At 21.3% G+C, this 27,609-nt stretch overlaps 4 protein-coding genes across 4 annotated transcripts; 2 read left to right on the top strand and 2 right to left on the bottom strand. All coding sequences in view use genetic code 6, as the record gives it.

The window, feature by feature from the left end:
• Positions 1-1,991: 1,991 nt before the first annotated feature.
• Positions 1,992-2,811, bottom strand: TTHERM_00538900 (tyrosine phosphatase-like protein, PTPLA protein). The gene has a single exon (XM_001007914.2). The coding sequence runs from the start codon at positions 2,804-2,806 to the stop codon at positions 2,093-2,095; it is 714 nt and encodes a 237-aa protein (XP_001007914.2). The 5' UTR covers positions 2,807-2,811; the 3' UTR covers positions 1,992-2,092.
• Positions 2,812-4,710: 1,899 nt separating this feature from the next.
• TTHERM_000538899 (transmembrane protein, putative) lies at positions 4,711-5,070 on the top strand (the record flags this gene model as incomplete). Its single annotated transcript, XM_012795589.1, has 1 exon — positions 4,711-5,070. One exon carries the CDS (start codon positions 4,711-4,713, stop codon positions 5,068-5,070), a length of 360 nt encoding a protein of 119 aa, XP_012651043.1.
• Positions 5,071-6,839: 1,769 nt separating this feature from the next.
• TTHERM_00538880 (Serine/Threonine kinase) lies at positions 6,840-10,971 on the bottom strand (the record flags this gene model as incomplete). Its single annotated transcript, XM_001007912.1, has 7 exons — positions 6,840-7,635; positions 7,973-8,067; positions 8,139-8,297; positions 8,370-9,332; positions 10,023-10,149; positions 10,446-10,775; positions 10,946-10,971. The coding sequence occupies 7 exons, from the start codon at positions 10,969-10,971 to the stop codon at positions 6,840-6,842; spliced, it is 2,496 nt and encodes an 831-aa protein (XP_001007912.1).
• A 1,356-nt stretch (positions 10,972-12,327) lies between these two features.
• TTHERM_00538870 (MIR domain protein) lies at positions 12,328-26,290 on the top strand (the record flags this gene model as incomplete). Its single annotated transcript, XM_001007911.2, has 26 exons — positions 12,328-12,924; positions 13,190-13,813; positions 13,865-13,942; positions 14,003-14,345; positions 14,430-14,478; positions 15,019-16,065; positions 16,236-16,721; positions 16,786-16,991; positions 17,044-17,796; positions 17,866-18,263; positions 18,916-19,332; positions 19,396-19,658; positions 19,709-19,811; positions 19,870-20,037; positions 20,085-20,294; positions 20,906-21,426; positions 21,483-22,240; positions 22,618-23,228; positions 23,281-23,877; positions 23,937-24,081; positions 24,142-24,359; positions 24,420-24,701; positions 24,792-25,010; positions 25,237-25,650; positions 25,711-25,837; positions 25,890-26,290. 26 exons carry the CDS (start codon positions 12,328-12,330, stop codon positions 26,288-26,290), a joined length of 10,035 nt encoding a protein of 3,344 aa, XP_001007911.2.
• Between the last annotated feature and the right edge of the window lie 1,319 nt (positions 26,291-27,609).

The following is a 27,609-nucleotide window of genomic DNA, read 5'->3' as shown; positions in this document are numbered from 1 at the left end:
TAATTAATTAATTAGCAATTATGTTAGAAGTTTGTTAAGTATTTTATTTATATTTGGATAAAAGAGTTTGTCCTGTGTTTATTTTATAAAGATTTGTTTGTATTTATGAAGAATAGATGAAAGAGAGTATTTAAGTTTTATTAAAATAAAAAGGCTTCAGAGTTTCTTTATTATTGAGACTATCAATAAATAAGTTTTATGGTTTAAAATTATTAATATCTAACTATTAAAAGAGAAATCAAACGATAAAGCTTTAAATAAAAAAAATATTTTCATTAGTTTTGAGTAAACTTTAGAAATTGTAATTTTAACTGTGTTTTCGCTTCATCCTCGAAAGATATGATGATTGTTTTAGAGATAAAAGAAAACAAATTATTGAGATAAAATCAATCTAAGCATATACTTGTTTAGCTATAAATAATAACTTAAGTATAACAAATCATTCATAAAAATGAAGATATTGTATGCCACCACTTAGATGATTTCAATCTCATCTTTTTTTGTAAAAAACTTGCTATCCAAGGGTAATAACATTTTAAAAACTATTATTAATTATCTCTTTTATCTCTAATTATCTTCATTTTTTCTTATCTTTCTTATATTATTAATGTTTTTTAATTAAATTATTGTTAATCAAAGTCAATTCAATAACCTACTTTTTACTAGAAATATCAGATATTTAATTAAATTTTATGAGTAAATTATATTTTCTTTACATAAACAATTTATTTCTTTTATTTAACAAATTTATATAATATTTATTTAATTAATTAATTTGTCTATAAATCTAATTATGCCTTTGTGTTACATTCATATTTATTTTTTAATAAAGAATCAAATAAATTTAAGAAATTTATAAAAATAACTTTATCGAATTGAATATTTTGCTTGATTGACTGATAAAATTATTTCCTATTAATTACAAAAAATAAAAAATTATTCTATTTATTTAAATTTTTTATAATTTTTTATTAACTTTCTTATTCACTATCTTCACAACTCGTCCCACATACATTTAACAAGCTGACTTTAACGAAATCCTAAACATCAGAAAGTTCTATTAGATTGAATAATAATAGAATCATATTTGAATTAATTTTATTTACTTTTAATCATTTTATATTTATACACAACTTCATTACTTTTTTCATGGTTTTTTCAAGTTTATCAGAAATATACTTATGTCTTATTTGTTTAAATTGAAAAAGCCGAAAAAATATACCATATTAATTTTAATTTTAGCATTAAGAAAAATAAAATTTTATAAATATATGTTAAATTTTTAACCTTTTAAAAAGCTAAAAAAATCAACCAAAATTGTATCTATGTTAATAATTAGTTTAAGATACGATATAAAATTTTTAATATTGGTATTTTTAATTGAAATAGAAATTTAATTTAAATATAATAATTTATTTTTTTAATTTAGATTGAGATATAAATTTTGATTTAGAGAAATGGAAAATTAAGTTAAGAAAAAATAAATTACATAAAGACTTAGATATTAAACAAAAATTGAAATAATGTTTATTTTATCTTTATTTAGTTTTCAATTTAAAGAAAATGATGGATTATTTGTTATTTAAAATAATAATTTTCTTTTTTAAGTTTAGCTTGAGAATAATTTTGTTTGAGGAATATGGAAAATTTATAAATGAAAAAGATGAAATTAAGATTATGATATTTAACAAAAGATTAATAAATATATCTTATACAAATAATTAATAGTCGAAATTAACAAATGATCCATCATTTTATTTAAGTTGATTATTAACTAAAGAAAGAAAATAAAATATTAAATAAATAATTGGTATTTTTAATAGAAATAGATTTAATGGCAATTTATTTTTAATAATAATAATTTTCTTTTTAAGTTCAGCTAGAGAATAAATTTTGATTGAGAAAAATGAAAAATTTTATAAAAAAAAAGATTAAATTAAGATTAAGATATTTATTTAACAAAAGATTAATTAATATTTCTTATACAAATCATAAATAATTGAAATTAACAAATAATCCATCATTTTACTTACATTTATTCAAAATTTTATTAGATTTTGACAAAAATATTAAAGTTAAGCAGAAAAATCTTTCAATCTCTTTTCTATTAAGATTTGGTTTGTTTAACTTATTTAGTAGATTCTCTTTTGCTGTAGAATTTAGATCTAACTTTTAAAAGATAAGCATAGAGCAAAGGCATACCGATACAAACGGCTACTTAGACAAATTTTCCAAAATAATACTAAATGTCATAGAAATCAGATGTGGGATTTAATTTAGCCAATGTGTATTGAATGCAAAAAATTTCACCTAAGAAAACTCCAACTGGATACAATATTAAAAATGCATTATATCTAAAGAATGCAACTATATCGCTTTTTGAAATGTAATAGAGATATCTTATGATATCAGCAGTAGACCAGGCTAGAAGCACACTAGTAGCATAACAAGTTGGGACTACCTCACTCATATAAAGCCAAGCAACAATCATTCTTCCAAGGTACTAGGCAAATACTGAAACGAGGTTTCCAGAAGACTAAATGAAGTCTATAAATTAAGCTGTTTAAACGATTCTCATGACAAAAATGGCTCTGCTAAATGTGTTTTCGCTACTTTAGTCTAAGAATTTTTCGGGTTTTTCTAAAATGTTGAAAATCACATCAATAATGACATAACTCCAACCTGCTATCTAAAATAAATTGATTAATTTTTTCATTAATTCTTTCTTTAATTTTTTAGGATTTAAATTTAGTTAATTTTAAGTTTTTATAAAGATTTATTGAAAGATTTTATCACTTTACACCATTAAATAACAATTATCTATCACAAAATTGATTTAAATTTTATATCAAATTAAATATTGTTGTAAAATGATATTGTAAATCAGATCATAGAATAAGCACTCAAATATAGTTTTCTAGAATTATTTTACTCAAAATTTATTATAATTTTTAAATAAATACAAATAAATTAGCTAAAACATATCAAAGTATCTATTTCAGTTTCATCTTATCATAATAAAAGTAATTTTCTATCTTATTATTGTAATTTTTTTTCAAATAATAAAGCATATTTTTTAATTTTCTAAAAAGTTGAAAAATATTCTACATTAATCAATAAAAAATCTATAGAAAAAACTTAATTATATCAAATTGTTTATAAAATAATGAAAATAAAGATATTTTAAAATACTTCAAATTAAATTCAAAGAAAGTCTATTTTATTTAAGAATCTCCATAATTAAATATAGAAAAGCATTAATGTTTGTTTTTATTTAATATTTTCATATGTTTGTATAAAGTAATTATTATATAAAATAATTAATAGCATTAATTTATTGTTTAATAGTGAATTTAATTGATAATGATATATATGAATAATCAATCAATAAATAATTCTATTTCATACCATACTTTTCATTCAAAAATTATACCATTTAACTTTTTTGATTTAAAATAATATATTAACACAATTAATAGATAACAGTTATTTTAATAATATTTTTTAAACTATCTTTTTCAAAAAAATAATAAATTAAAAGGATAATTTAAGCTTTATTAATTTAATCTATTCTAAACAATAATTTAAAAAGTTATTAAGTTTTATCAAAATTTTATAAAAATCTATAATATTTTTAAAAGAAAGCTAGAGAAATAGAATATATTTTGTTCGTATATGTTGAAAAATAATTTATGATTTCTTATTATTAATTTTCTTTAGTAAATATATAGATAAATTGATTAATAAATAGATAAATAAATTACTAGTAATAATATCTTTAAAAAAGTAAATATTACTAGATAGAAATTTAATCTAATAATAAAAATATAAAAGTATTAAAAAATAATTTAAAATGACTGAAAAGTAATTTATAATTTATTATGGTTATTTTTTTAGTAAATATATTTATAAATACATTATTAGGTAAATAAATTATTTTATAATAACTTTATTATTAAAACTTTAAAAAAAAAATTAAAAATATTCATATTTTCTTAAAAGAGAATGAACATTAATATATGATTTACTAGGATTATTTTTCTTGAGTAAATATATTAGCAAGTAAATTAATTAGTTTATAATATACTTTTTGTCTACAAAATAAATTAAAAACATTAATTTATAAAATATTTTGTTTAAAAAAAATTATAACGATAAAAAAAAAAATAAAAAAATATTTTTATTTTCAAAATAAAATTAATTATTAACTTAAATATTTTATTTCATTGAATGAGCTAATATATATAATAAAATTAATATTAATAAATAGATTATTCTTGCTTTTTAGTCAAAATGTCACTTTTAATTACTTGATGGAAAAATAAGTTAAGAATTTCATTATTCAGATTTAATTTATTTCGAAATTAATTAAGTCTTTCTTTCTTAAAAATTTAAATATTTTTTGATTAGAAATTTATTTATAAAAGGACCTTCTTAACGGAATTCTTAATTAATAAAATTTTCATAATAAATAATAAAGAAAAAAATTAAAAGAATACAAAAAATAAAAGTAAAAGGAATCTCAAATCACCAAAAGCTTCATGGCAGACAACATTATTTTTTTGATTAAAACGATAAAAACTCAAAGATCAAGTACCATTCCACAAAGTTTTTTAAAATCGTATGTCATGAAGCAAACAATAAACCTTCGGATCCAAAAAAATAAAAAATGGCATCAGCAAAAGGTCGAAAAGTTCAAATGAATTAAATATGAGCAAACAAATTTTTAAAAATCTTGCTAATAGTTAAATTTATTTGAAAAAAGATACTAGCTATGTCTCCCTAATAGTTTTATTCCTATTACTAATTAGTAAAATAAAAATAAAAAATCATTTTAATCTTTTTTAAACATTTAAATAAAAAATAAATATATTGCTTTAACGCACAAGTTAAAAAAAAATAAATAAAAAAATCTTAAATCCTTTCTAACAGATATAAAATAAACAAATAAACAAACAGATAAAACAATCAAATCAAATTAAATTAATAGAAAAAATAAATCAAATTAATTAAAAATTAGAAAGAAAGATAAAAAATAACTATTAAAACAATCATACATAAAAAACATGAAAAACTCCTCTCAAATTCACAAAAATCAGTTAGCAAAAAAGCTTTTTTAATTAAGAAATTTTTTTTTTCGTTGATATTTCTAATTTTATTAAAATAAGAAGTTAATATATGTCATAATGCATAATGCGGTTTTTTAGACAACTTATAAATTGCAAATATTTTTAAAGACAAGCATAATTAAAATTGAAATTAGCCTTTTTTAATAGCTTTGTATTCTAAAATATAGTAAATATATTTCTAAAGATTATTTCTTTTATAGTATCTGAAATATAAAAAACAAATTTATTTAGTATTGTTTTATATATTTTTATAATTGATTATTTTTGATGAAAGCTTCTCTAGCTTATCTAGTTAATAATCTATCCATTTCCCTTAATTTTTTAGTTAATATATTCAAAAGGAAATTATTTACAAATCGTAATATAATTTTATTTAAAATTTGCTTGTAATTTGAAATTAAATTTGGAAAAAATAATTTAATTTTTATCATGTCCTATAAGATATATTTTATAATTTAAATTTATTTACCTATTTTTAATTATTTTACATGATTTACTTACTTTAAACTCTTAAGCACAAGCATAATCATAATTAAAATTAACCTAAATAATTAATTTCATTTTAAAATGTTTAGAAAATAAATATCTAAATATTATTTCAATAAAATGAATGAAATCTATCAAACGATTAGAATTGATTATTTTTGATGAAAACTGCTTTCTTTCGCTGATATATATTTATTGTTAATAATTTGTAAGTTTTTCTAAATCTCTTTATTATATTTTAAACTTAAAAAAATAAATAAGTGAAAGTAGATTTTAAATGAGAATTTATTCATAAATAGAAATCCAATTTTAGTTGAAAAATTCTTGGATGAAAATTGAAAAAAAATACATTTTTTTGTGAAAAAAATTTTATTTATTATATGAATTTTTTTTAAAGCATTATAATATAAAAGAATAAATATGTATTTACAAAGAAAAATAGATATTAATATCCTAATAGATCTTTTATATTTATTCATATATTATTAATTATTATATATATAGGACTTTAATTTGAGCCAGAAAGAGAAAGATAATTAGAATTAAAATTAGCTAAACCAATTATTTTCATATTTAAATATATAGTAAATATTAATAAGTTATAGTAGATTTTAAATGAGAATTTATTCATAAATAGAAATCCAATTTTAGTTGAAAAATTCTTGGATGAAAATTGAAAAAAAGATAAATTTTTTTGTGAAAAAATTTTATTTATTATTTGAATTTTTTTTTAAGCATTATAATATAAAAGTATAAATATGTATTTACAAAGAAAAATAGATATTAATATCCTAATAGATCTTTTATATTTATTCATATATTATTAATTATTATATAGGACTTTAATTTGAGCCAGAAAGAGAAAGATAATTAGAATTAAAATTAGCTAAACCAATTATTTTCATATTAAAATATATAGTAAATATAAATATAAATACAATTTTATAGATTTTATTTGAAAAACACTTGCAATTATTTTGTGATGTAATTTTTTTTGGAAAAGATGATAAAATTCAGCTTAGAAATAAATATGAATTTTAATATATTTATTAAATATTTATTTAGTTTATTATTTAGTATTATAATATAAAAAGTATATTTGAATGTATGTACAAAGAAAAGTAGATTATTATAACCTATAGGATCTATCTATTTTATACGATGAATTTATTATTCTATTTTAATTATTTTATTGCATTTTACTTTAAAATTTTGTTTGTTTACTCAATTATTATTGTTTGGATTAAATATAAATTTGTGTTTGAAATCGTTATAAACTTGTATTTATTCGTATGTTTGTTATATTTTCTGATGCACTTTTTTAGGTTGAATTCCTAAATCGTTAGCTAGTGCAAGTATAAAGGGATTTTAAGCATCTAATAAGGGCAAGTGCTGCACAAATTCCATATATTAGGGCACTTTAAACCATATTTAGCAGTTAGGTAAAATCATTTATATTCCTTCGCAAACCCTTTCCAATTGCTTTTCGCTTGCTGCTTGGTACTTTTCTGGAAGTAGTACTGAGTGAGAAGATATTTTATTAGAAACAGAAATCAATTCTCTAAGTGAAGGAAGAGATTGATTCTATTCTGATTTAACAAAAGGATGCTTTAGCAGTTCTTCTATAGACAGCCTAGACCTGTAATTATATTACAAGCATTTACACAAAAAATCCTTAAAATTAGAAGAGTATTTCTTTAATAGGATATTTATACTCAAGCAGTTGGCACCATTTTTTCTAATAGATTGCATGATATTTTCTTCATCATGTAGTAGACAACAGAACTTGTTATCGTTGTTTTTACTTGAAAGCTCAACTTATTTTTAAACCTACTCAAAGAATAAATAGAGCTGATCATCCAAAAGATCAAGATTTCCAATAGCAGAGACAAGTAATAAAAGACCTAATTTGAAAATTTCATCTTATCTATCTAATAAGTCACCTTATTTCGATTTATCTCCATTTCGTTCTAACATACTTTTCTACCAAATACTTGCCATACTTTGATAATCGTAAAAGCTAATGTTTAAAATGAAATAAAAAATTACATTTAAAATAAATTTATTTTATTTTATAAAAATAATTAATTAGTGCTAATTTTCATTCTTTTGATAAGAATTAATAACAATATATCCCTAAAATTGCATAATACAGAGATATATGTTACACTTAAACAGTTAAAATTAAATTTATAATTAACGGAGTTAAATAAAAAGCTAATCATTATTTTAATAAATCATATTTATTTAAAAATGTGAATAATCTGTTAACAATTTAATTTATTATGTTTGTTAATTTAAAAATTTGAATAATCAATATAAGACAGAATAAATAAATAAATAAATTAACTAACTACCTTTTTTTTTCATTTTTATTATAGCTTACTGTATTGAAAATGCTGCTGCTAACTGACTAGTTATTTTGTGTTCTGTTAGTTATTCCAAGGGATAGCTATTTATTTATTTTAAAAATTATTGAATAACTTTTTACTATCAAGCTTTGAGTAGTATAATTATTTATACCTTCAGAAATCCTTGTTTGTTAAAGAGAATTTGAGATGGAGAAATACTACCATGACAAATGTGGTGTTCATTGTGGAGAGTGTAAAGAGCAGAAATTACTTGCATAGTTAATTCTTGTATTGCTCTTTCATTTAAATTTCCAATATTCTCTAATAAATCCTATTTATAATTATATGAAATATCTATAGAATCAAACTATTTAATAATATTAATTCAATTTAAGATGATTACCTAAAGAGAATTTCCATTCATATGCTCCATTATTATTGACACACAGCCTTCTGGTACATTCCAACAAGTTCCATAAACTCTAATAAATTATTCATTAGAGTTTAGCACTGTTGGCCAAAAGTGAAGCCAATCTTTAAGAATTTTTCTAATGTCTTTGGTAGCTATTGGCTATTCTTTAACAGCAAAAATAGACAAAGTTGGAGCATGAAGCATTTTTTTTATAGCTCCTGAGTTTTTATTACTTTTTAAGAGATTTAGAGTTATCATTTCTTCTAGTCTAACTTTAAAAACTGGATAAGACTATCCGCCTACAGACACAGAATGACTCTTATTTAAATTTTAGTTGCTAGAATCTGTATGATGTAGATTTTACTCTTTGTTAGGCTTAGATGAAAATCCTTTTCTTAGATGAGCTTCAGAGTGAATTTGATTGTAAATTTAACCATTACTTGTAGTAGAGCTAGGGTTACTAAAGTTAGAAGGTATTAAACCATTTTATTAAATAAATTTTGATGAAATTAAAGGGCCTGAGGCTTAGTTATTTTGTTATTAATTCATCGAAGAAGGTATAGGAGTTAACGTTGGTGGATATTAATTATCAATTTATCCAAGTTTTTCATTTTTAAGTATAAGTTAGTTAATTTTATCCATAAGTAAATCTGGAACTTCTTTGAATTAATCTTTAAATTTTTGCATTGTGTCAATATATTCCCTCAAAGGATTGAGAGGATTATTATTTGATTTTTCTTTACTGAGAGATTTTCTATTATTCATTTGAGGAATAGAAACCATTTGATATTATAACCCACCATTTTATTATCCTTTAATTAAATTTTGTAATGCATCTCCTTGCTAAAGTGGAGTTGATAAAGTTGTGCCTATTTTTGAGTCATTATTAGGATTTGATTGCTCATGAAACGAAAATAGTTTTTTTTGTTTATTGTGAACAACTTTGCCCTCTCTCTTTTTATAAAATAATTTAAATAGATAGATGATAAAAATTATATAAAATTCTATGATAAATAACATAAAATAAATGCAACTATTCCGTTTTAAATCTAAATTAGTATGATTTTATCGATTATTTTGAAGTAAAATATTTGTCATTTTTAATATGTTATTATTATTAGCTTATCTAAGATATCTTTAATTAATCCAATTTTTTAAATCATATGTTTGTCGTTTTTAATATATGGTAATACTATAATTTAACTAAAATATTTATTTTTATTGTTTAGAGAAAATAATAATTTTGTTTTTTCTTCTAATTCCTTATAAAAATAATCAGTTAAATCTTTAAATTTAAGTAGAATAAGCATTTTTCAATCTGTTCATTTTCTAATCTTCATTTAGATTTTCTAAACTTTTTCAAATTTTAGATTGAATTTATATTCTTTTAATAATATTTTAATTCATTTTAAGCTACAATTTTTGTTAGTTTAAATTATTCAAAAGCAAGAATTGCTCTTTTTAAAAAAGTTCATTTATCTTAAATGGTTTTTTTTTAACTATTTATTAGCCATCTTGTGTAATATACTTTAATTGAAATGTAAACTATCAGGATTGATTTAAGTGTTTTAAATTTGATTTTTTTTTACTTTTATCCTATCGAATGTAAAATATTTAAAAAGCTTTTTAGAACAAAAGTCTTACTATTTTCAAAGGAGAAAGTAGATTTTAAATTTATCTGTACTCTTATATGTCTACCATGTTATCGATTTTTTTAGAAATATCTTCTTCTTATGGTTTAGGCAATGACATCTGAGAAAAAACTGCTGGTCTGATAAAATAAAAAAATAATGAATTAAAGTGTTATAACAGAAATAATTTTATTCATTATAGGAGAAAAATATGAAATGTTTTATAAAATAGCCCTATTTATGAAATTAATAATAAGCTAAGAGAGCAAGCAAGATAAAAAAATTTAACATTAAGTATAGCTATTAAATGATTTTGTATCTGTTTGTTTTAATTTGAACAATTAAAAATAGTAGTATCAAAGAATTATAGTAATAGTCTTAAACAGTAAAAAATTCTCCTTTTGTCCATATATATTTTCAATAGAAATAGACTTACTTTAGCTTTTTTGGTGGATTTGCTTACAGATTCATGAAGGCTGAAGGGAGTTTGTGATAATGAATCTTAGGAGGACCTCTTCTTGAAGAAGAATAGGGATCATCTTAGTTTATGCAATTCAAATTGTTTTCAGAATTTCCTAAATTTGAGTTCGTTCTTTTGTTAATTTTTACAGTTTGTTAAATCTGATTTGGATTAAACTGCTACAACAAATTTTAATTCAGAATGCCTTAAGAGACATCTAGAGGACTTTAACTTTCTCCAGATTTTTTGAAGCTATTGAATGAGTAGCTATTAATGATCTTCGGAGCCTTAAAGTTTTAACTTTCCCTAAACGCATTTAAGATAAAAGAGAAAAATTAACTTACACTTATTATTTACTTTTAATTTAAGGACATTTATTTTAGCATTATAAACATATAAATTGCCATCAAAAAAAAATTTTTAGATCATAAGAAGGATTTAAAATTATTTTAATTATAAAGTATATTTTAAAATACCTGTTCTCAACTTAATCAACAAACATTTTGATTCAAATACAGGGTTGCTCTCTTTTTGTAGCTATTTTAACTATTGTTTGATTATTTTTTTGTAATATTGCTTGCTTGCTATTTGCAATAATTCAAAGTTGATATTTTTTGTAATTAATTTTAAGGATTTTAATATAAATATATAATTTCGAATAGTTGCTTGTCAATGAAATACCTTTTGTACTTTAACTTCTAAGTGAATATTGTTTGTTTGTTTCTTACTAATATACAGAAAATGTTAATTAATTTAATAAGTAAATAAATAAGAGCATTTCATCTCACTCTTTCATTAATAAATTAGCAAATTAGATTAAAATTTTGTTTTCATAACTTTTTTTAATTAATTCATTTACAATTTACAAAGATATCAAAAAGCCTAATTATTTAATTAATCAAACAATCAACCATAGCATAAATTTAAAAGTAACATTTAAAAATTTAACAGAAAAATTAAAATAAAGCAAGTAATGCAAAATAACGTTTATTTATTTTTTTTATTTCATCAACAATAAGATTTATTTCTATAAAATTATTAAAGTAAATAAAAATATTTAGATTTTTTTAAATCTTTTTTCATTCATAATAAATAAAATAAAGTTAAATAATAAATTTTAATAAAACCTAAGAAAGGATATACTTCCTTTTCATTTTTAAAACAACAAAATTTATAATTATAATTATTATTTCTTATATAAAACTACTAGAAAATTATCAATAAAAAGATTAATTTCTTATCAAAAATATATTTAAGATATAACTTATGCCACTTGAATATTATTATTTACTTAAGATAATTAATACCTTTTTATAATATTAAAGGTAGCTAATTGAACATGTACTTGATGTTTTCCTACAATTAAATTATTATTTACATTTAATTATCTGAAGTATTTTTCATCTTTTTTATTTTTGATTTGTTTTTTTTATGATTTAAAGTTTTGAAAATTAAAAAAAATATTTAATATTCATAAATTGTTAATGAATGATAAATAAATATTGTTTTAAAAATTGAAAATAAAATGAAAATAAGTTACATAAATCTTTAATTTTATGTGTTAAGAAAGATTCTCAGTAATTCTTCTGATAATAGCCAAAGATTAAAATGAGAAAAAATTTAAAATAGAAAAAAAATTTGTGTTTATTTTAAAGATTTGTGATAGTTGCTATGAAATTTAATTTGCTTTGCTTAATCCTATACAAAAAAGAATAAGATTTGATTTTTAGCTTTTTTTACGCAAAAAAAAAAAATAATTAATATTTGTTTCTTATTAAGATTAATAGACTTACTTACTTACTGATTATTTAAATTGAATCAATCTGTAATTCTGATATTTTGAAATATATAATTAAGCATGGATTTGATATAAATCAATAGTGGGTTTAAATATTTAGATATTTTTTTAAAGAAACGCTATTTTAATAGTTTATGGAATGGATAAGATGATATGCTTGTAGAAGATAGATAGGATTAAGAATAAATACTAAAATTATTTAGACCTGCTATGACAAACCATATAGAAGAGGCGCCTAGAGCTCAAAGTGCTAACTAAAGGATAAGCTTTTAAGATGAAAAGAAAGTTAGTTTAGTTAATTAAAAATAAGATTCAGTATCTCCTCAGACTCTTCCTAAATTACATTCTTTCAAGTCTAAGAAGTTTTTTGATAGTTTGCAGTCGAGGAGTAACATTAATGATTAACTAGAATTAATAGATCAAACTGTTCATTTTGATAATGAAGTTGAAAATATAAATAGTAATGGAGAAATATCTCAAATTCCGATTGTTAAAAGCACCAAATCCAGACTTTAGAATGAAATTTTTTTCCCTAGGTTTTCTTTAAATACTCCAGAAAACTCTTAAAATAAATCGAAATCTTCAGATAAACCTTTTAAAACGTTAAAATTTAATGACATCGTTTATTTAAAATTCAAGCAGGAGAATAAAAAAGAAGTAATTTTACATTGAATACTTATTTTAAATAAAAAAAGATGTTACATTCAAAATATTTTAATATTTTATTTGTAAAAAGAGTAAATTTAAGCTTCAAAAAGCTTTGCCTTATTTGATATTTTCTACTTTCTACAATTTAGAAAAAAAATTTAAATTTTGAAAGAAATTATTTTAAAACACAAAAAATACATTTTTGAACTTTAAACTAAAATTGAAAATAAACTAGATATTTTTTAATGAATTTTGTTTAAACTTACAAAAAAAGAATGAAAGATAATCAGTTAGAAGCTATTTGGTTATAACAAATACAAAAAATTAACTTGAATGTGTTAGTGAATAAGTTCAATCGTTGGACAACCCAGTTGCAAATTTTAGGAGATGCTTGTTTTAAATATTGAACCCAAGATAATCATTAGAAATATAGAAACTTAATGCAATTACTAGTGTTTAAAGTGCCAGCTCAAATTCTAAAAAATAAATATATGGAACTTTGAAATAGCTTAATTCAAGTCAATAAATTTACAGCTAATAATTAGAAACTTAGAAGTATCAGAATACTCTTAACGGGGATAATTTATAGAGTTAACAAAACTAATTGAACGAAGATGATAATGGAGATTTACTTGTTTATGGCAAATAAGTTTTGCTTTATCATTAATATTCAAAAATGTTTTTAACTTTCAATCCTTAAAAGCCTGCAAAATAGAATGGATGTATTTAATGCACATTAGAGAAGTATCCAAATTCTTTCTCTGTATTTAGAATGCTTCCAAATGACTATAGTCGTAGGTTAGGAGATAAAATTTTCGACTCTGATGTGATTAATATATAAGAAATTAAAAAAGGATTATTTTTTTTAAATGTTTAGGTGACCAACAAAATTTTGAAAGTAAGAAAAAAGCATATTAGAATTTAAATAAATATTTTCTTATTAAAAAAGGAAAATGTTCTATCGAATTAAATTGTATAAAGCAGTGTATCTTAAATTTATGCTAGTGAAGAATCATCTAAGTTTAAAGTAATTCATTTTGGATTTTTGTTAAAAAATCTTTAAATTTATAAAATATAAATTTTTCAGGTGAAATGCTATTTGGGAAGTGAGTACATTGAATAAAATAATGATTTACCAGAGGACGGTATAGCATTCAAAACAGGAGATATCATAAAAATTAAACATCTCGATTCAGGAGCCTTTCTTAGTGTTTCTGAAAAAAAATTCAGTAAATATAGCTTAACTTGCAAAGTGTAAAATAGCTAAGAAGAATAATAATAATCTGGTCATGGTGATAACTTAGTTATTAGAGGGCTAGAATAAAGCAAAATTTTTTCTCCCGATAATTTTTAATTATTATATGAGCTAGAGAATCCTAATTCTTCATATTGTCACTGGGAAATACAAAGATCAGATCATTACAAAGGAGGTAATTTATATTATATAAAATACTTTGATAAATAAGCTTTCAAATTTAAGTGAGTGAAATATTGATTTGTTAAAATTAATTTAGGAGAGTTATTTAGTGATGAGTGTTTTAGATTGAAAAACTTAGCCACAGGGTAAACTATTAATATTTTTTTAAATATTCTTAATATAAATAAAACCAATATCTGCTTCATTATAATTTAAATTAGCTTTAAATAAATAAATAATTTAAGGGTTTAAATTCATTTAATCATTCCTTTAAGGTTATTTATTAATTAATTGATAAAAACATATTTTTCACTATTCAAAATAAGAAAAATAGATTTGTTAGAAAAGGAAATTGAAAGATTTTACAATATTAACAAATCATTTTTGATTTGAACTAATTTAAAAAAAAAATATTAATTAAATTTTCCTTCAAACAAAAACTTCAAATTAAAATATTAACAAATATTCAAAAAATGTTTATGCTTTTCCAGGTTAGAATATTTGTAAATAAAAGAATTACATTTATACTAATTTGGTAGATTATTGCAATTATATTAAATTTTAAATTGCTAATCTGCTTTGACTGTCTTTTAAAATTTAAAATATATTTTTAATTCAAGCTAATTCTAAAAAAATACTTTTTAGCTTATTATCATTTATTTATTTATTAATAATTAATTAATTAGATTGTTTTTAACTTAAGACTAATTAAGAGTGGGGAAGTTATCTTTGACTTATAATGGAAAAGAAGAAGATTGCTACTTTTATATTAAGAAAGATAAGACTACAAACGAGAGAAAGAATATTTATCAACAAGATACTTTTAAAATTTATAATTATGAAAGAAAATATGTTGCTGCTAATTTAATTGAGAAGGGGAAATTAGAAATTAGCATTTAAAAAAAGATATCTGGAGTAAGCATACCTTACCTTCATGCATTTATTACTACTGAAAAGCAAGTAGTTGAATTTATTGAACAGTCTTTGCAAATCTATAATATTCTTTTGTAGTTTCATTTTTATCTGTAAAATTTTGCCATAACTTTAGACAAATCTAAAAAGCAAACAAATGAAAAAATCAGTGAAGATGTCATTTCTTTTTCATATCAAGAAGCTAGTCTTTAATAAAAAGCTTTAGAAACGGAATAACAGTAAGTCTAAAAATCACTCACTGAGCTAGAAAATCTTTTGATGAAAGACTCAACTGATAGCTAATTTACTATTTAGATGAAACAGTAAATTTTGAAGGAATAAAAAATACTTGAGTTGCTTATTTTGTTAGCTAGACTTATTGATGTTATGTCTCATGGAAGCAAAAGTAGTTAAGGGTCTAAAGACAAATTTAAATTTATCCGTAATATTAGAAATGTTAGTGATAAATCTCCTCTGTTTATTGTAAACAAACATCTTTAACAGCTCCCTATTAAGATATACAACATCCTTCTGCTGGGATCAAAGTAAAATTCAAGTTGGTCTTCTTACATATTTGAGAATGATGATTTATTTTCTGGCTAACTACGTTATTATCCAAAAGAAGTTGGTGCCTTACTTAAAGAAGCAGTTAAGAATGTTGAAAATTTCAAAAATGAAAACACCTAAGGAGAGGAAATTGCAGAATGGGTAAGATTATTGGAACCTTTAGATGACACAAAATCAAATATTTCAGATTAAATATTCTTTGTTGAGTTCATATGCTTGGCTATAATTGATCCGTTACAGCGTCCCATCTAAATGTAATTATTTATTTTTTTAATTTTTAAATACATTTTAAAACTATTTTTTAGGGCAATTCAATTATTTATTAATAATTTTAATTTCAATTAAACTTTAAAAAATTAATTTTATTAACAAATAAAACTTTTTTATGGTTTTTATATTTAAAATATTTGTAATATAAATATAGATACTAAAATAAATGTTGCAGCGAACTACTGTCTAAGAAAGATGGGAGACCGATCATTCAATTACATGATAGCTCAAATGCGAACGGAGTGAATGTTTCGTTTTTTTATAGCTAAAGACCTGAGGATATTTAGGCAAATAATAAATCTTTGGAAGATTTAGGAATAGAAGGAAACAAAGGAGATAGAATTACTTTTTCTTTGGAGAAGATGAGCAAAGATTCTATTGATAAGGATAAAAATTTATTATAATATATAAGGTATATTTCTTCTGCATTGAATTTACTTGCGAATCTATGCAGAGGAAGGAATAAGAATTCAATTATGATCATCAAAGATAGTTTAGGAATAAATGAAAATCATATTTTTAATGCTCTAAGGTCAAGTGATATGCACATAAGTATTAAAACAAGCTTTTTATAACTCTTTGAAGTTTTATTTTTAGATGATGAGCCTTATTTGTCACTTGCACGCTCTGAAAACAGAAAGTATTTTTTTGTTTTTCAAAATATCAATCAAAAATTTTAACTTATATTAAAAAAATATTAAAAGCTATGTTTGGGAATAAATTGAGAAGAAGAATTGTACTTCTAAAACAGCTGATATTTTCAAGTAAGTTCAGTAAGAGCAGGAGGGTTACATTTAAAATGTGAAGTAGTTTGATTAGAGAATTTTGCAAATTTTAGTTGATTTATGGGAAAAAGGGTTGCCTGATTTTGAATACAATTTTGCAGTTAATTTTCAAAATATGACTCAAAGTAAAGTTTCGTTTAAAAGTAAAACAAAGATAAAACTAAATAAATTTAATAGAATAAAAATAGGAAAGAGAAGAAAAAGGGAGATATTAACTATAATTTTTGATTACTGTAATGAAGGTTACTCGAACTGCTATGGATTTAGGTTAATTTACAACTGAAAAAATAGAATTTATAACAAATTAGGTTATATAAAGTCTTAGTGCTTTTGTTGGATTTAGTGTTTAAAAGAGTTTGTATCAGTAAGATCACTGGATTAAAAAGTTTATAAATAAAATAGTTGTCTTTGGAGATTTCGACTAAGAACTAGAATAAATTATAATAGAAGTCTCAAATATAATCAGACTTTACTTAAGGATAAAATTAAATTTACAGATAAATGCATTACTTAAGATATTTTATTAAGAGTACACTTCTATGAAGGGGAAAAAATCATAGAAAGAGCTCTAAGAGCTATATTAACAAGTAATCCTCAACTTTATAATCAATACAAAAAATGCTTAAAACTCTCAGTCTAAAGATTCAAAAAAGAAAAAAGCTGATGTATTAAATATCACTGCACCTGCAGTATTGAATAGAATCGACGATGCTGTCTTGCCTTTAAATAAACAAGATGGGGGAAGTGCTGGAAATGGAGAAAATTTAGGCAGTTTTAATATTTTAAGCGAGCACAATAATAATTTACAAAACAAACTTGCAATTTTAGAATAAAAAACTATTTTTGAAAGAAAAGAATTATTCTAAGAAGATGAAAGTTTAAATGCATCTAAAATCGAAAATATGATATTAATTTTCCTCCTAAGCAAAGGTATTTATATTTGATTTTATCTTAAATATTTGAAATTGTTTATTTATTGAATTTTTTTAAAATTTTTAGAGAAGCTGCATTTTAATTAAGCATATGACCACATGACAGAGACTTTAAAATAAGCCATTAACCATGTTGAAACATTCTTCAAAGAGCTGAAAAATGTAGAGCTATTTTATGGAGAAGATGAAAATAACTTATACAGGATGTTTGAAATTGGCTCAGAAACTCAACTTATTTCCTTCTTTAAATTAGAAAATTTGATTGATTCCTTGCTTTTTGAGGAGTCTAGTAAAAATAAGGGACAAAAAAATGAAACAGTATCAAATCTTATAAATAAATATATTTAAACAATTAATAATGAGTTTAAGATCATGCATAAGAATGAAAATCACATCCTCTTTTAAAAGTTTTAAAACATCATAAGAAATCTGAGAGTTCATAAATCAATCTCTAAACTACTCATTGTAAAATTATTTAATTAATTTATTATAAAATTTTTAATTAATTTATTTTAAAATTATTTATCAATTTAATTTAATAATTCAATTTAAAGTTAAGAAAATTAATGTTTGCTATTTTTAAAAATATTTAAAGTGTCAATAAAATTATTCAAATTCTTTATAAATTTTAATTCATTTTATAAGAAGAATCCAAATAATTTCATTAAATATTTACTTATTTTTGATATTTGAAAATCAAAAAAAATTTCTTATTTTAAATTTTAACATTCCTATTAATTTTTTAACATTTTTTCCATGTATTTAATTTTTTATCAGCTTATTATTTTTATACATTGAAAGTTTTATTTCAAGAAATAGTTATCAATAATTATATTTTCTTAATTTTATAATTAAAAAATTTAGCTGTATTACTTATACTTAAATTAAGTGGTTGCTAAAATAATACTTTTTTGTTTAAAATGCTTTATATTTTCTAAATCTAATAAGAATAAAACTTAATAATATATTTAAAAATAAAATTTTAGATTAAAAATATGAATTTATTTTTTGCTTTTATAAAAAAAGCTTTTGATTCACTTATTTAAATTTTCTAAATTCAATTCAATTTAAATTAAATTTTTTATAATATGAAATTATTTTTTATTTATTGCAATAGTTGAGTCCTCAGTTTTATTAAAGCACTTTGGAGTGCGTGATTAGATTTTTAATTAACTTCAGCAAAAATAATGAATTTAATTAAAAAGAACTTTTGTACAGATTTGATGATCTCCTTAATTTGATCAATTATGAAGTAGGTGCTGAAATTTTACTTGGAATTATATTATAGTCAGTTTGTTTAAGGGAGCATGAATTTAAGCCTTATTTATAATCAATATTTTAGAAATTAAACTCTCCATTTTCAACAAAAGCAGGATAAACTCATATATTTGAGATGCTTTTATCTGTGCTTAAGAAGCAAATAAACATTTAACATTCTTAAAGCTCAGACCCAATAAAATTATAAAAAAAAATAAACTGCTTAGCTGAATTAATACCTGAAAACTAGCAAAAAATACTTAATCTTATCCTATAGGTAATTAATTTTTAAAACATTATTATTAAATTTATTTATTATTATTTTTTTATATATTAACAGATATCTCCAGTTTAGCTTTTCATAGAATCTCATAAGCACTTCAATGATTTCTAATAAAAAAGTAAAACAAAATAAGAATTATACTAAGATATATACATGTACAAAAGCCTGATGAAGTTACTCAGCACTCTTTCAGAGAAAAATTAGCTAAGTATAATTTAATGTTAGAGAATAATGATATATGAAGATATGAAGTAGTTCTTGCTTAGTCCATAAACGCCATACATTATTAAATAAGAAACTTTTAAAGTCTTGTTATAAATGTAACTTTTGCTTATTTAGATTAAAAATAAAATATTGAATTATTATATAGATATATTCAATAAACTGAAGATTCAAATCTCAACTTCTCAATAACTGAAATGAATGAAATTTTACAACACGTAATTTTAAAAGACCTCACTTAATTCTCAAAAGTAAATGCAATTTATTTTTACTTTATTACTCAATTGATAACATTTTTTAAATCTACAGTATATAGAAGGAGTCGTATATGTTGGATAGCATTCGCTAGAATCAGAGCAGTTACTTTAAGCTAAAATAAAGGAATATACCAAAGAGTTTTTTGAAGATAAAACTTTAAATGTTGATAAGCCAAACCAACCAGGATTTGCTCCTAAAGTAGCTCTGCAAAAAGAAGCAGTAAAATAATTATTATCTTATCAATTTTAAATATGATCTCTTAACAGGAAAATAATGTAGATATTATAGACTCTCCACTAGAGTATTGGAATTACTTATATTCAGGCCATAATTGGAACTTAACTAAAGATGGTCTTTTATAAATAATATTAGACAGTTACTAAGAAATAAATAAAAGAGGTTGGACAAATTTTGAAGCTAATGAAGAAGAAATACCCACCACAGAACAAGAGATATTAACAGATTAGCTATTATTGGTATATTTTTTTAAAATATTCATTTTTAATGTTTTAAAGTTATTTAAAAACTTAAAATTTTATGAAAATTAAAATTAAAATTTTAAATAAACAATTAAATATTTTAAATACCATTAAACCAAAGTGAAAAATATGAATTATTTTGAAAATAAACTAAAAAGAGGAGAATAAATTGTTTAGTAAAATATGAAATTAATTAGGGTAAACTTTAAGTTTGAAAAAAAGAGTTTATTTAAATTAAAAAAACTAAATAAAAGTTTTAATTATTCTAAAATTCCTCATTTTTATGAAGATTAAATTTGAACTAATTTTAATGTAATTTCTAAGTAATTTTGCTTGTTAGAGTTTCAAGAATTTCTGTATTTTTAAAAAAAAATTATTTCACATTACTGATCTTCGATTTATATGACTGAATAATCTGTAATTGAGAATCTACAAAAAAATTATAAATTTAGATAATAAATTTAATTGTTTATAATTTTAGTAATTAAATGAAAGAATATTTTGAATAATTTAAAAACTTAGACAAAATATATTAAACTCAATTAAATACTGAAAATATTTCAAAAAGAAGAATATTTTAATATCAAAATTTATTAACTTTAAAAAAGATAAAATTGGTTTGTCAGAATATCAGATGCATCCTAAAAAAAATATAAAATTAATTTGACATTGATCTTTCCTAGTTGATATATATGCTGTCTGAATGCATTATGAAAAATAAAGTGAAGAAAGAGTTCAACAACCTTAAAAATATCAAGTAAGCTTAACTAAGCATATCTGGCATGTAATAGAAACTATATGATACAATATCTGAAGATTTTGAGAGCTATGTTAAAAATTATGAAGAGGTCAAGATGATTCAGATAGTTGAGCAGCTTAGAAAACATAATAAACTTTATGATAGGTTTTAGAAGCTTGATTAGGTGCCAAAAGAACCATCTAAAGAATTTGTTTATAGACAAGAAAGACAAACTTAAAGGTAAGCGCCTTTGCACCAGCAATTAATTAAACAAAGATACTTAGAAAGCATCTAAATATAAAAAAATTCAATTCTGACACTCATTTTATTTTATGACAAATTAAAGTTCTTAATTGAAAGGAAATTCCTAACCTTAAAATAAATATACAAGTAAAATAAAATAAAGGATTAGCTTTTAATTAAAATGAATTTTTATAATTAATTAGAACATTTGGTGCTCAATAGCTTGCAAAGGAAGGAAATTAGCCAATTATTGAATTAGATAAATACAGTGAAACAGCTATTAAAAAAGAAGAATTTATAATTAAATTTGTTAGTTTGCTTAAAGATATATCTCTTTATGGAATTAAAGATGCAAATTTGATAAACTATGATGATCTTAATTTCTTCTTTGATGCTTTTGCTATTGTTTATCCTTAATATAAAGATTCTTACAATATTTAAGTCTAGCAAAAAGGTAAAGGAAATACCACTTAAAGAGAAATTACATAACTATAACTTAATTTGTAAGGGAGCTTTATAATTAAAAAAGATATTGAAAAGCTTTATTTCTTAACTAAGTTTACCAAATATATTTAAAAGAATTATCATGTTTCTATATAAAGTCATGACTAAATTGTACTTTTATCATTTGAAAAGAGCTTTAAACAATTTGAATCTTTTAAGTATTTTATAAATGTCTTCAAATAAGTGAGTCTCTAATCAGTAAAAGAGAAATCATATTCTACCTTTGCAAATAATATTTTAAATGAAATAATTATGTGCAACGAATCAGATCAAAGAAGAAAAAGTAAAGTTTTCTTCGAATAGTTAGTCACACTATTAAAAAAGAAGGATCACTAATACTTTTTGATCCTAATGAACTTCATTGAAGAGTTGGCTGCTTAATAAAATCAAAGCCTTACAAGTTCTTATGGATAGTAAAAGGTTCACAACTAAATTTAATACCAAATTTAGTAGATGGGTAATAATAACAATATTTCATAATTTTGTTCATGAGTTCACTCTAAACTTTTTCATTATTCTAATTTGAAATAAATTAATTTTTAAACAAATAAATAATCTGAGAAACAAACAAAATAACAAATAAAAAATGTTTGAATTAATTTAATTAAAAATGGATAATAAAATCTAATTATTTTAATTAATTAAAAGAACGCAAAATAAAATTTAAGTAAAAATAAATAAATAAAACTTTAAATGCATTTCATTTTATTAAATTTAAAAGAGCAAAAAAAAAAAAAGTTTTTGTAATAATTTTAACAAAAAAGTGATAATTTAAAATAAAAAATTCATAAAAATATGAATAAAATTTTTTAATTTATTTTTAAAATAATAAAGATCTCTTTGGAAATCATAGTGTGAATAGGACTAAAGAAATTAGAAAACTGTTCCATCCTTCAAAATATATGAGGGTTTCTTAAAATTTAATTTGGAATCAAAAGCTTTATTATTAGGTTTTGCTCACAATTTCAGATATTTTTATTGAAAATTAGACTCTTTCTAATACAAATAAATGGATTTAGCCTAATTAGTAAGAGACTTAAATTTTCTAGGAAAGCAGCATGAACAACAGCTTGCATTAGCAAGTAAAGGCTTTACTGATTAGGAAAAAAGAAAACACAAAAATAGTACTTTATTGCATGAAAATACTAAATGGATTATACTCTTTGAATCTTAAGCACTCTCATGCTTAGTTACTCTCTATATTAAAGAAGCCTAGAAACATCAAAATAACTAGAAATTTCCTCAGCTTCATGAAAAATAGCTTTTAGAATTATCTTCAATAAATAGAATAATTCCATAATTAAGATGTGAATTAATAGTTATTCTACAAAGAAAGAAAGGAAGAGCTTTAATTGCAAGAAGAAATAGTGCTGCAAATACTCAAAGTCATAGAAAATTCGTGTGAACATTGCAATGAGGAGTTTTAAAACTTCTTTAGAATTTAAGTAATATTTGAATAAAAATAAAATAAAAAGTTAACAATATATTAAAATATAGAATATTGAATCTTCTCAGTCTTATGTTCATTTAAATATCTTGAGAGAGATCCTTTACTTCTTTACAAACTTTACTAAACATAAAAGTTCCTATTTTTACTCTTTTACATCTAAGCAATCTCAATAGAATATTTCTTAACAAAAAAGATTAAATATAAGATATTATTTATTAATAAACTAATGCATTGCAACTCTTAAAAATCTCTGCAACGGAACTTCTTCAAAAAATAAAGATTTATTATTAAATAACACTAATTTCTTAATATAGCTTAATTCCATAATAACTGAATCAAATTTAGACTTACAAAGTGAGAATTTAAATGATATTAGAGCTCTTTAAACAGTTTCTAACTGTGTAGATTTGTTATTAACTATTATTGTCTGTTCAGATGACTAAAACTCATTGATGAGATTAATTTCTATTATGAATATGGAAAATATAATCAAGTTGCTCAATTTTATTTATCACTTTAAAATTAAATCAAGACTTTACATAATTTAGCAAGAGCAGCAGTGCATTCACTAAAACACACTTAACTGCAGTGCCAGTGTTTGTTATAAAAACTTTATGACATTCCACGATCACTTAATAATGAGAGTATTAATTATTAAATAAAATATAAATCTTTTACAATTTTTTTTGCCTAAAATAAATAGCTAGCGTTTAATTTTGTTATAGCTCTAGAGCTAATACTTGACAATCTAAATGAAGATGACATGAATTTAAAGTTAAGAATGCAAGAAGAAAACACTCTTTTGTTAAGCATTTTTATAGAAATGAAAAAGAAAGACGATTTTACAGGTAAATAAAAACTAAATTTACAATAAAAATTAAACTGATTGTTTTTTAAATTTTAATTAGATATTTATAATAGGGCTAAGTTGAGTAATGAAGAAAATTCTCTTGAAAACAAGCAATCTTTAGAAAAGAAACGTTCTAATGATAGCAGATAATCAAAAATTTACGATTCAAAGAAGAGTCAAATATTTAAGAGTAGAACTTATAAAAAGTTTACAAGTGCAAAAAAAAGCATGACATTACATAATATACTATATAATGAGATTAAAGAAGATGATTCAGTAAAATTTCTCATCCAAAGATTTATTTGATTTTAACATTTACTAAATTTTTAAATTTAGAGCAAGTAAGATGAAATCGATAACTATCAATAAGAATAACTAGCCGAAGATATGGGTCTTCATAGAGAAAGCAGAATTTCAACAAAGTTTAATCAACTGAAAAGAGAAAGGGCGCTTTTAAGAGAAAGCTTAAGCTTTTATATGTAATTTGTTGGAAGTGTTGAAATAGTAAAAGAAAAGTCCATTTCTAAACTCTTCTTTAGAATTCCCCTCCTTTCTTCCTATCTCACTCATAGTATAAGAAAAAATCTCATAAACAAAGCAGTTGATTTATCAGATAAAGTAATTTTTTTCTCATCAATAATTTTTGATGAACTAAATAAAATTGTCTTTGATTGTATAAAATTAATTCAAATTTTTTTAACATTACAGAATCGTCTTAAGCTATTAGTTAGGTACACTGATTACTTCTAATAAGAAATGAGATTTTGTTAAAATCTTTCCAAGTATCAACTCATAATTTTTGCTGTGGAATACCAAAGTTATTTAATTAATCTTCTATTCATACTTGTCTTGATAATCAACCTTGTATTTTTATTTAAACTAACTATTGTCGATGCTTCTTAAAATCTTAGTGGAACAGGGGAAGTGGTAAAAATAAAATTTAATTAAATGTTAAAAACAGATTTTAAACTAAAAATTAAGAATTTGCTAATTTACTTAATAAGTATTTAGAATTTCTTTATTAAAATTATGAAATTTTATAAAAAACAATAAATTTAAATTACTGAAATTATAAATCCAATAAAATTTTTTAAGATTCTTTGAATCAATTTGAAATGGAATAATTTATTTTTTTTGAAAATATTTATTTAAGGTTTACACAATAATTAGACTGATTCATTTGATTTTAACAATATTGAATATGATAATTGTGACAATTGAGAGATATCCAGTAGTAACTTATCAAAATTATATAGAAATAAAATAAAAATATAGGAGTAAAATTATGCAGTAAATTCTAAAATATCCTTAGGCTGCTTTTGCATTTGATTTTGATTTTATATACTACCTTTTCTATCTTGTTTTAACCTTTTGCGCTTTAGGAAATATCATTATTTATTCAGTCTTGCTTGTAGATATTATTAAGCAGAGTGTAGATCTTAGTCAAATCCTTTTAATATTTAGCCTTAACTTTAGGAAATTGTTTAAAACAGCAATCCTTTGCTTTTTGATCATTTTTATATACTCTCTAATTGGATCATTGTCTTTTACATAGAATTTTACCTAAGTAAATTTTATCATCAAAAAAAAAATGCATTTATTTTTAAATATTGTTATTTAAAATTAGAGCACTGTTATGGGATCAGTTGATACGAATTCAAGTATTGAGTTCTATGATCTATTTACAATTACCCTTTTAGAAGGGCTTTTGAATCCTTAGGGAATTAGTTAAGCTTTAGTTATACCTGGAACTTGTAAAATTTTAAGAATATTTATTGAAATATTAATTAAAAATTTTTATTTTAGAAAATAGTAAATATTGGGGAAGATTTTTTTATGACATAAGCTTTTGGCTAATTGTAAATTTTCTGTTTCTTAATTTGATGCTCGGATAAATCATAGACTCCTATTCAGAGTACAGAAATTTATAAAAAAAATATGATAAAAATATCAAACGCAAATGCTTTATTTGTGGACTTACTGTAGAGGATTTAGAAGCAAAAACCTTAGATTGGGATAATCATATAAAATACGAACATAATTTAAATAATTACCTAAACTATCTTCTCTACATTAAAAGCAAAACTCTAGATGAATGTGATGGTATTGAAAAGTATGTAAAAGAGTGTATTTCTAAGTAATAAACTGACTTTTTCCCTTAAAGAAATACTCTCACAATAGAAAGGTTAAACAAAAAAATTAAGTGAGAGATACCATTAAAAATATTAATACAAATTTTAAATTTATTAAATTGCTTTAAAAATAAATAAATAAATTACAATTTTTCATAAAAAATTTAAAATAAATAATTTAAAAAATGACAATAATAATTAATTTTATGTTGTTGAGTTATATAAGCTCCTAATAATTAAATTACCAATTAATAGTGTTTTTTCATCTTTTTATTACTCTAAAAAGTTAATTATTTAGTAATGGTTTAGAAAATATTGAAAACAATAATTAAAATCTGCTAAAGAGTCTTTTATTTTTATAATTATTTTTAACATTTATTTTTAAATTTTATCTCCTCGAATGAAAAAAGAAATATTTTTATGTAATTTAATTATTAATTTTTAATAGATTGAAATTTGATTTAATTTTGATAAGTAGTATTTATTTATTAATTATTATATCCTTAATGTTGCTTTAAATATGTATCAGTTTTCCTTTAATTAAAAATTTAAGAAATGATGATTATTATTTCTAAATATGCTTATAAGTAGAGCGGAGAAATATTAAATTTACTTTAATTTTAAAAATTCTTAATATTTATTTATAATAGATTATCAAAATTTATTATAAATTCTAATAACCCTGCACCCCTTTTTATAAAATTTAAAATATAATTAATAGAGAAAAGTCATCGATTTAGCATATTAGAACTATTCAAGTTTTATCTCTAAACACAACATTAACTTAGTTACATCAAAAGATGATCTAAAAATTAATGATTTGGCTTGGTTTATAAGCTCAAACTTAGATTCAAATCAAAAAGCTTACCCTTTAATGTGTATATCAATTAAAGATAATGGTTTATTCTTATACAGAAGAGCCAAATATTTGTTTTTTAATAATATTTTAAAATATTATAAAAACTCTATAATAAATAAATAGCTGTTTTTTATTAATTTATTTATTCTTTATCTCTTTTGTTTTGTAACTAATTATAAAGATTCAGATTTGGTAAGGGATAAATTAAGCTATTTGAAAATTGTAGAATTCAAATACAACAAACAAACAAACATTTTGTAAAAAATAAATAAATTTTTTAAGGTTTCATTTATAATTAGTTCATAACTCCAAATAAATATAATCCTAATTAGTTAATTTATGAATACTTTGCATATTAAAACTATTTAATATTAAAATATTAAATTAAAAAAGAAAAGGTTTTTTCTTTAGTTTTATTGAAGTAATTTGATTTATTTAAATGTCTTTATAATATTTGTGAAAATCAAATGATACAATTATGTATTCAATAAACAAATTTATTTAATTTGAGAAATTATTTGCTAATAAATTAATT

Source organism: Tetrahymena thermophila (genome assembly GCF_000189635.1).
Source record: "Tetrahymena thermophila SB210 genomic scaffold scf_8254807, whole genome shotgun sequence".
Taxonomy (NCBI): Eukaryota; Ciliophora; class Oligohymenophorea; order Hymenostomatida; family Tetrahymenidae; genus Tetrahymena; species Tetrahymena thermophila.
This window is presented reverse-complemented; position numbering and strand designations above follow the sequence as displayed.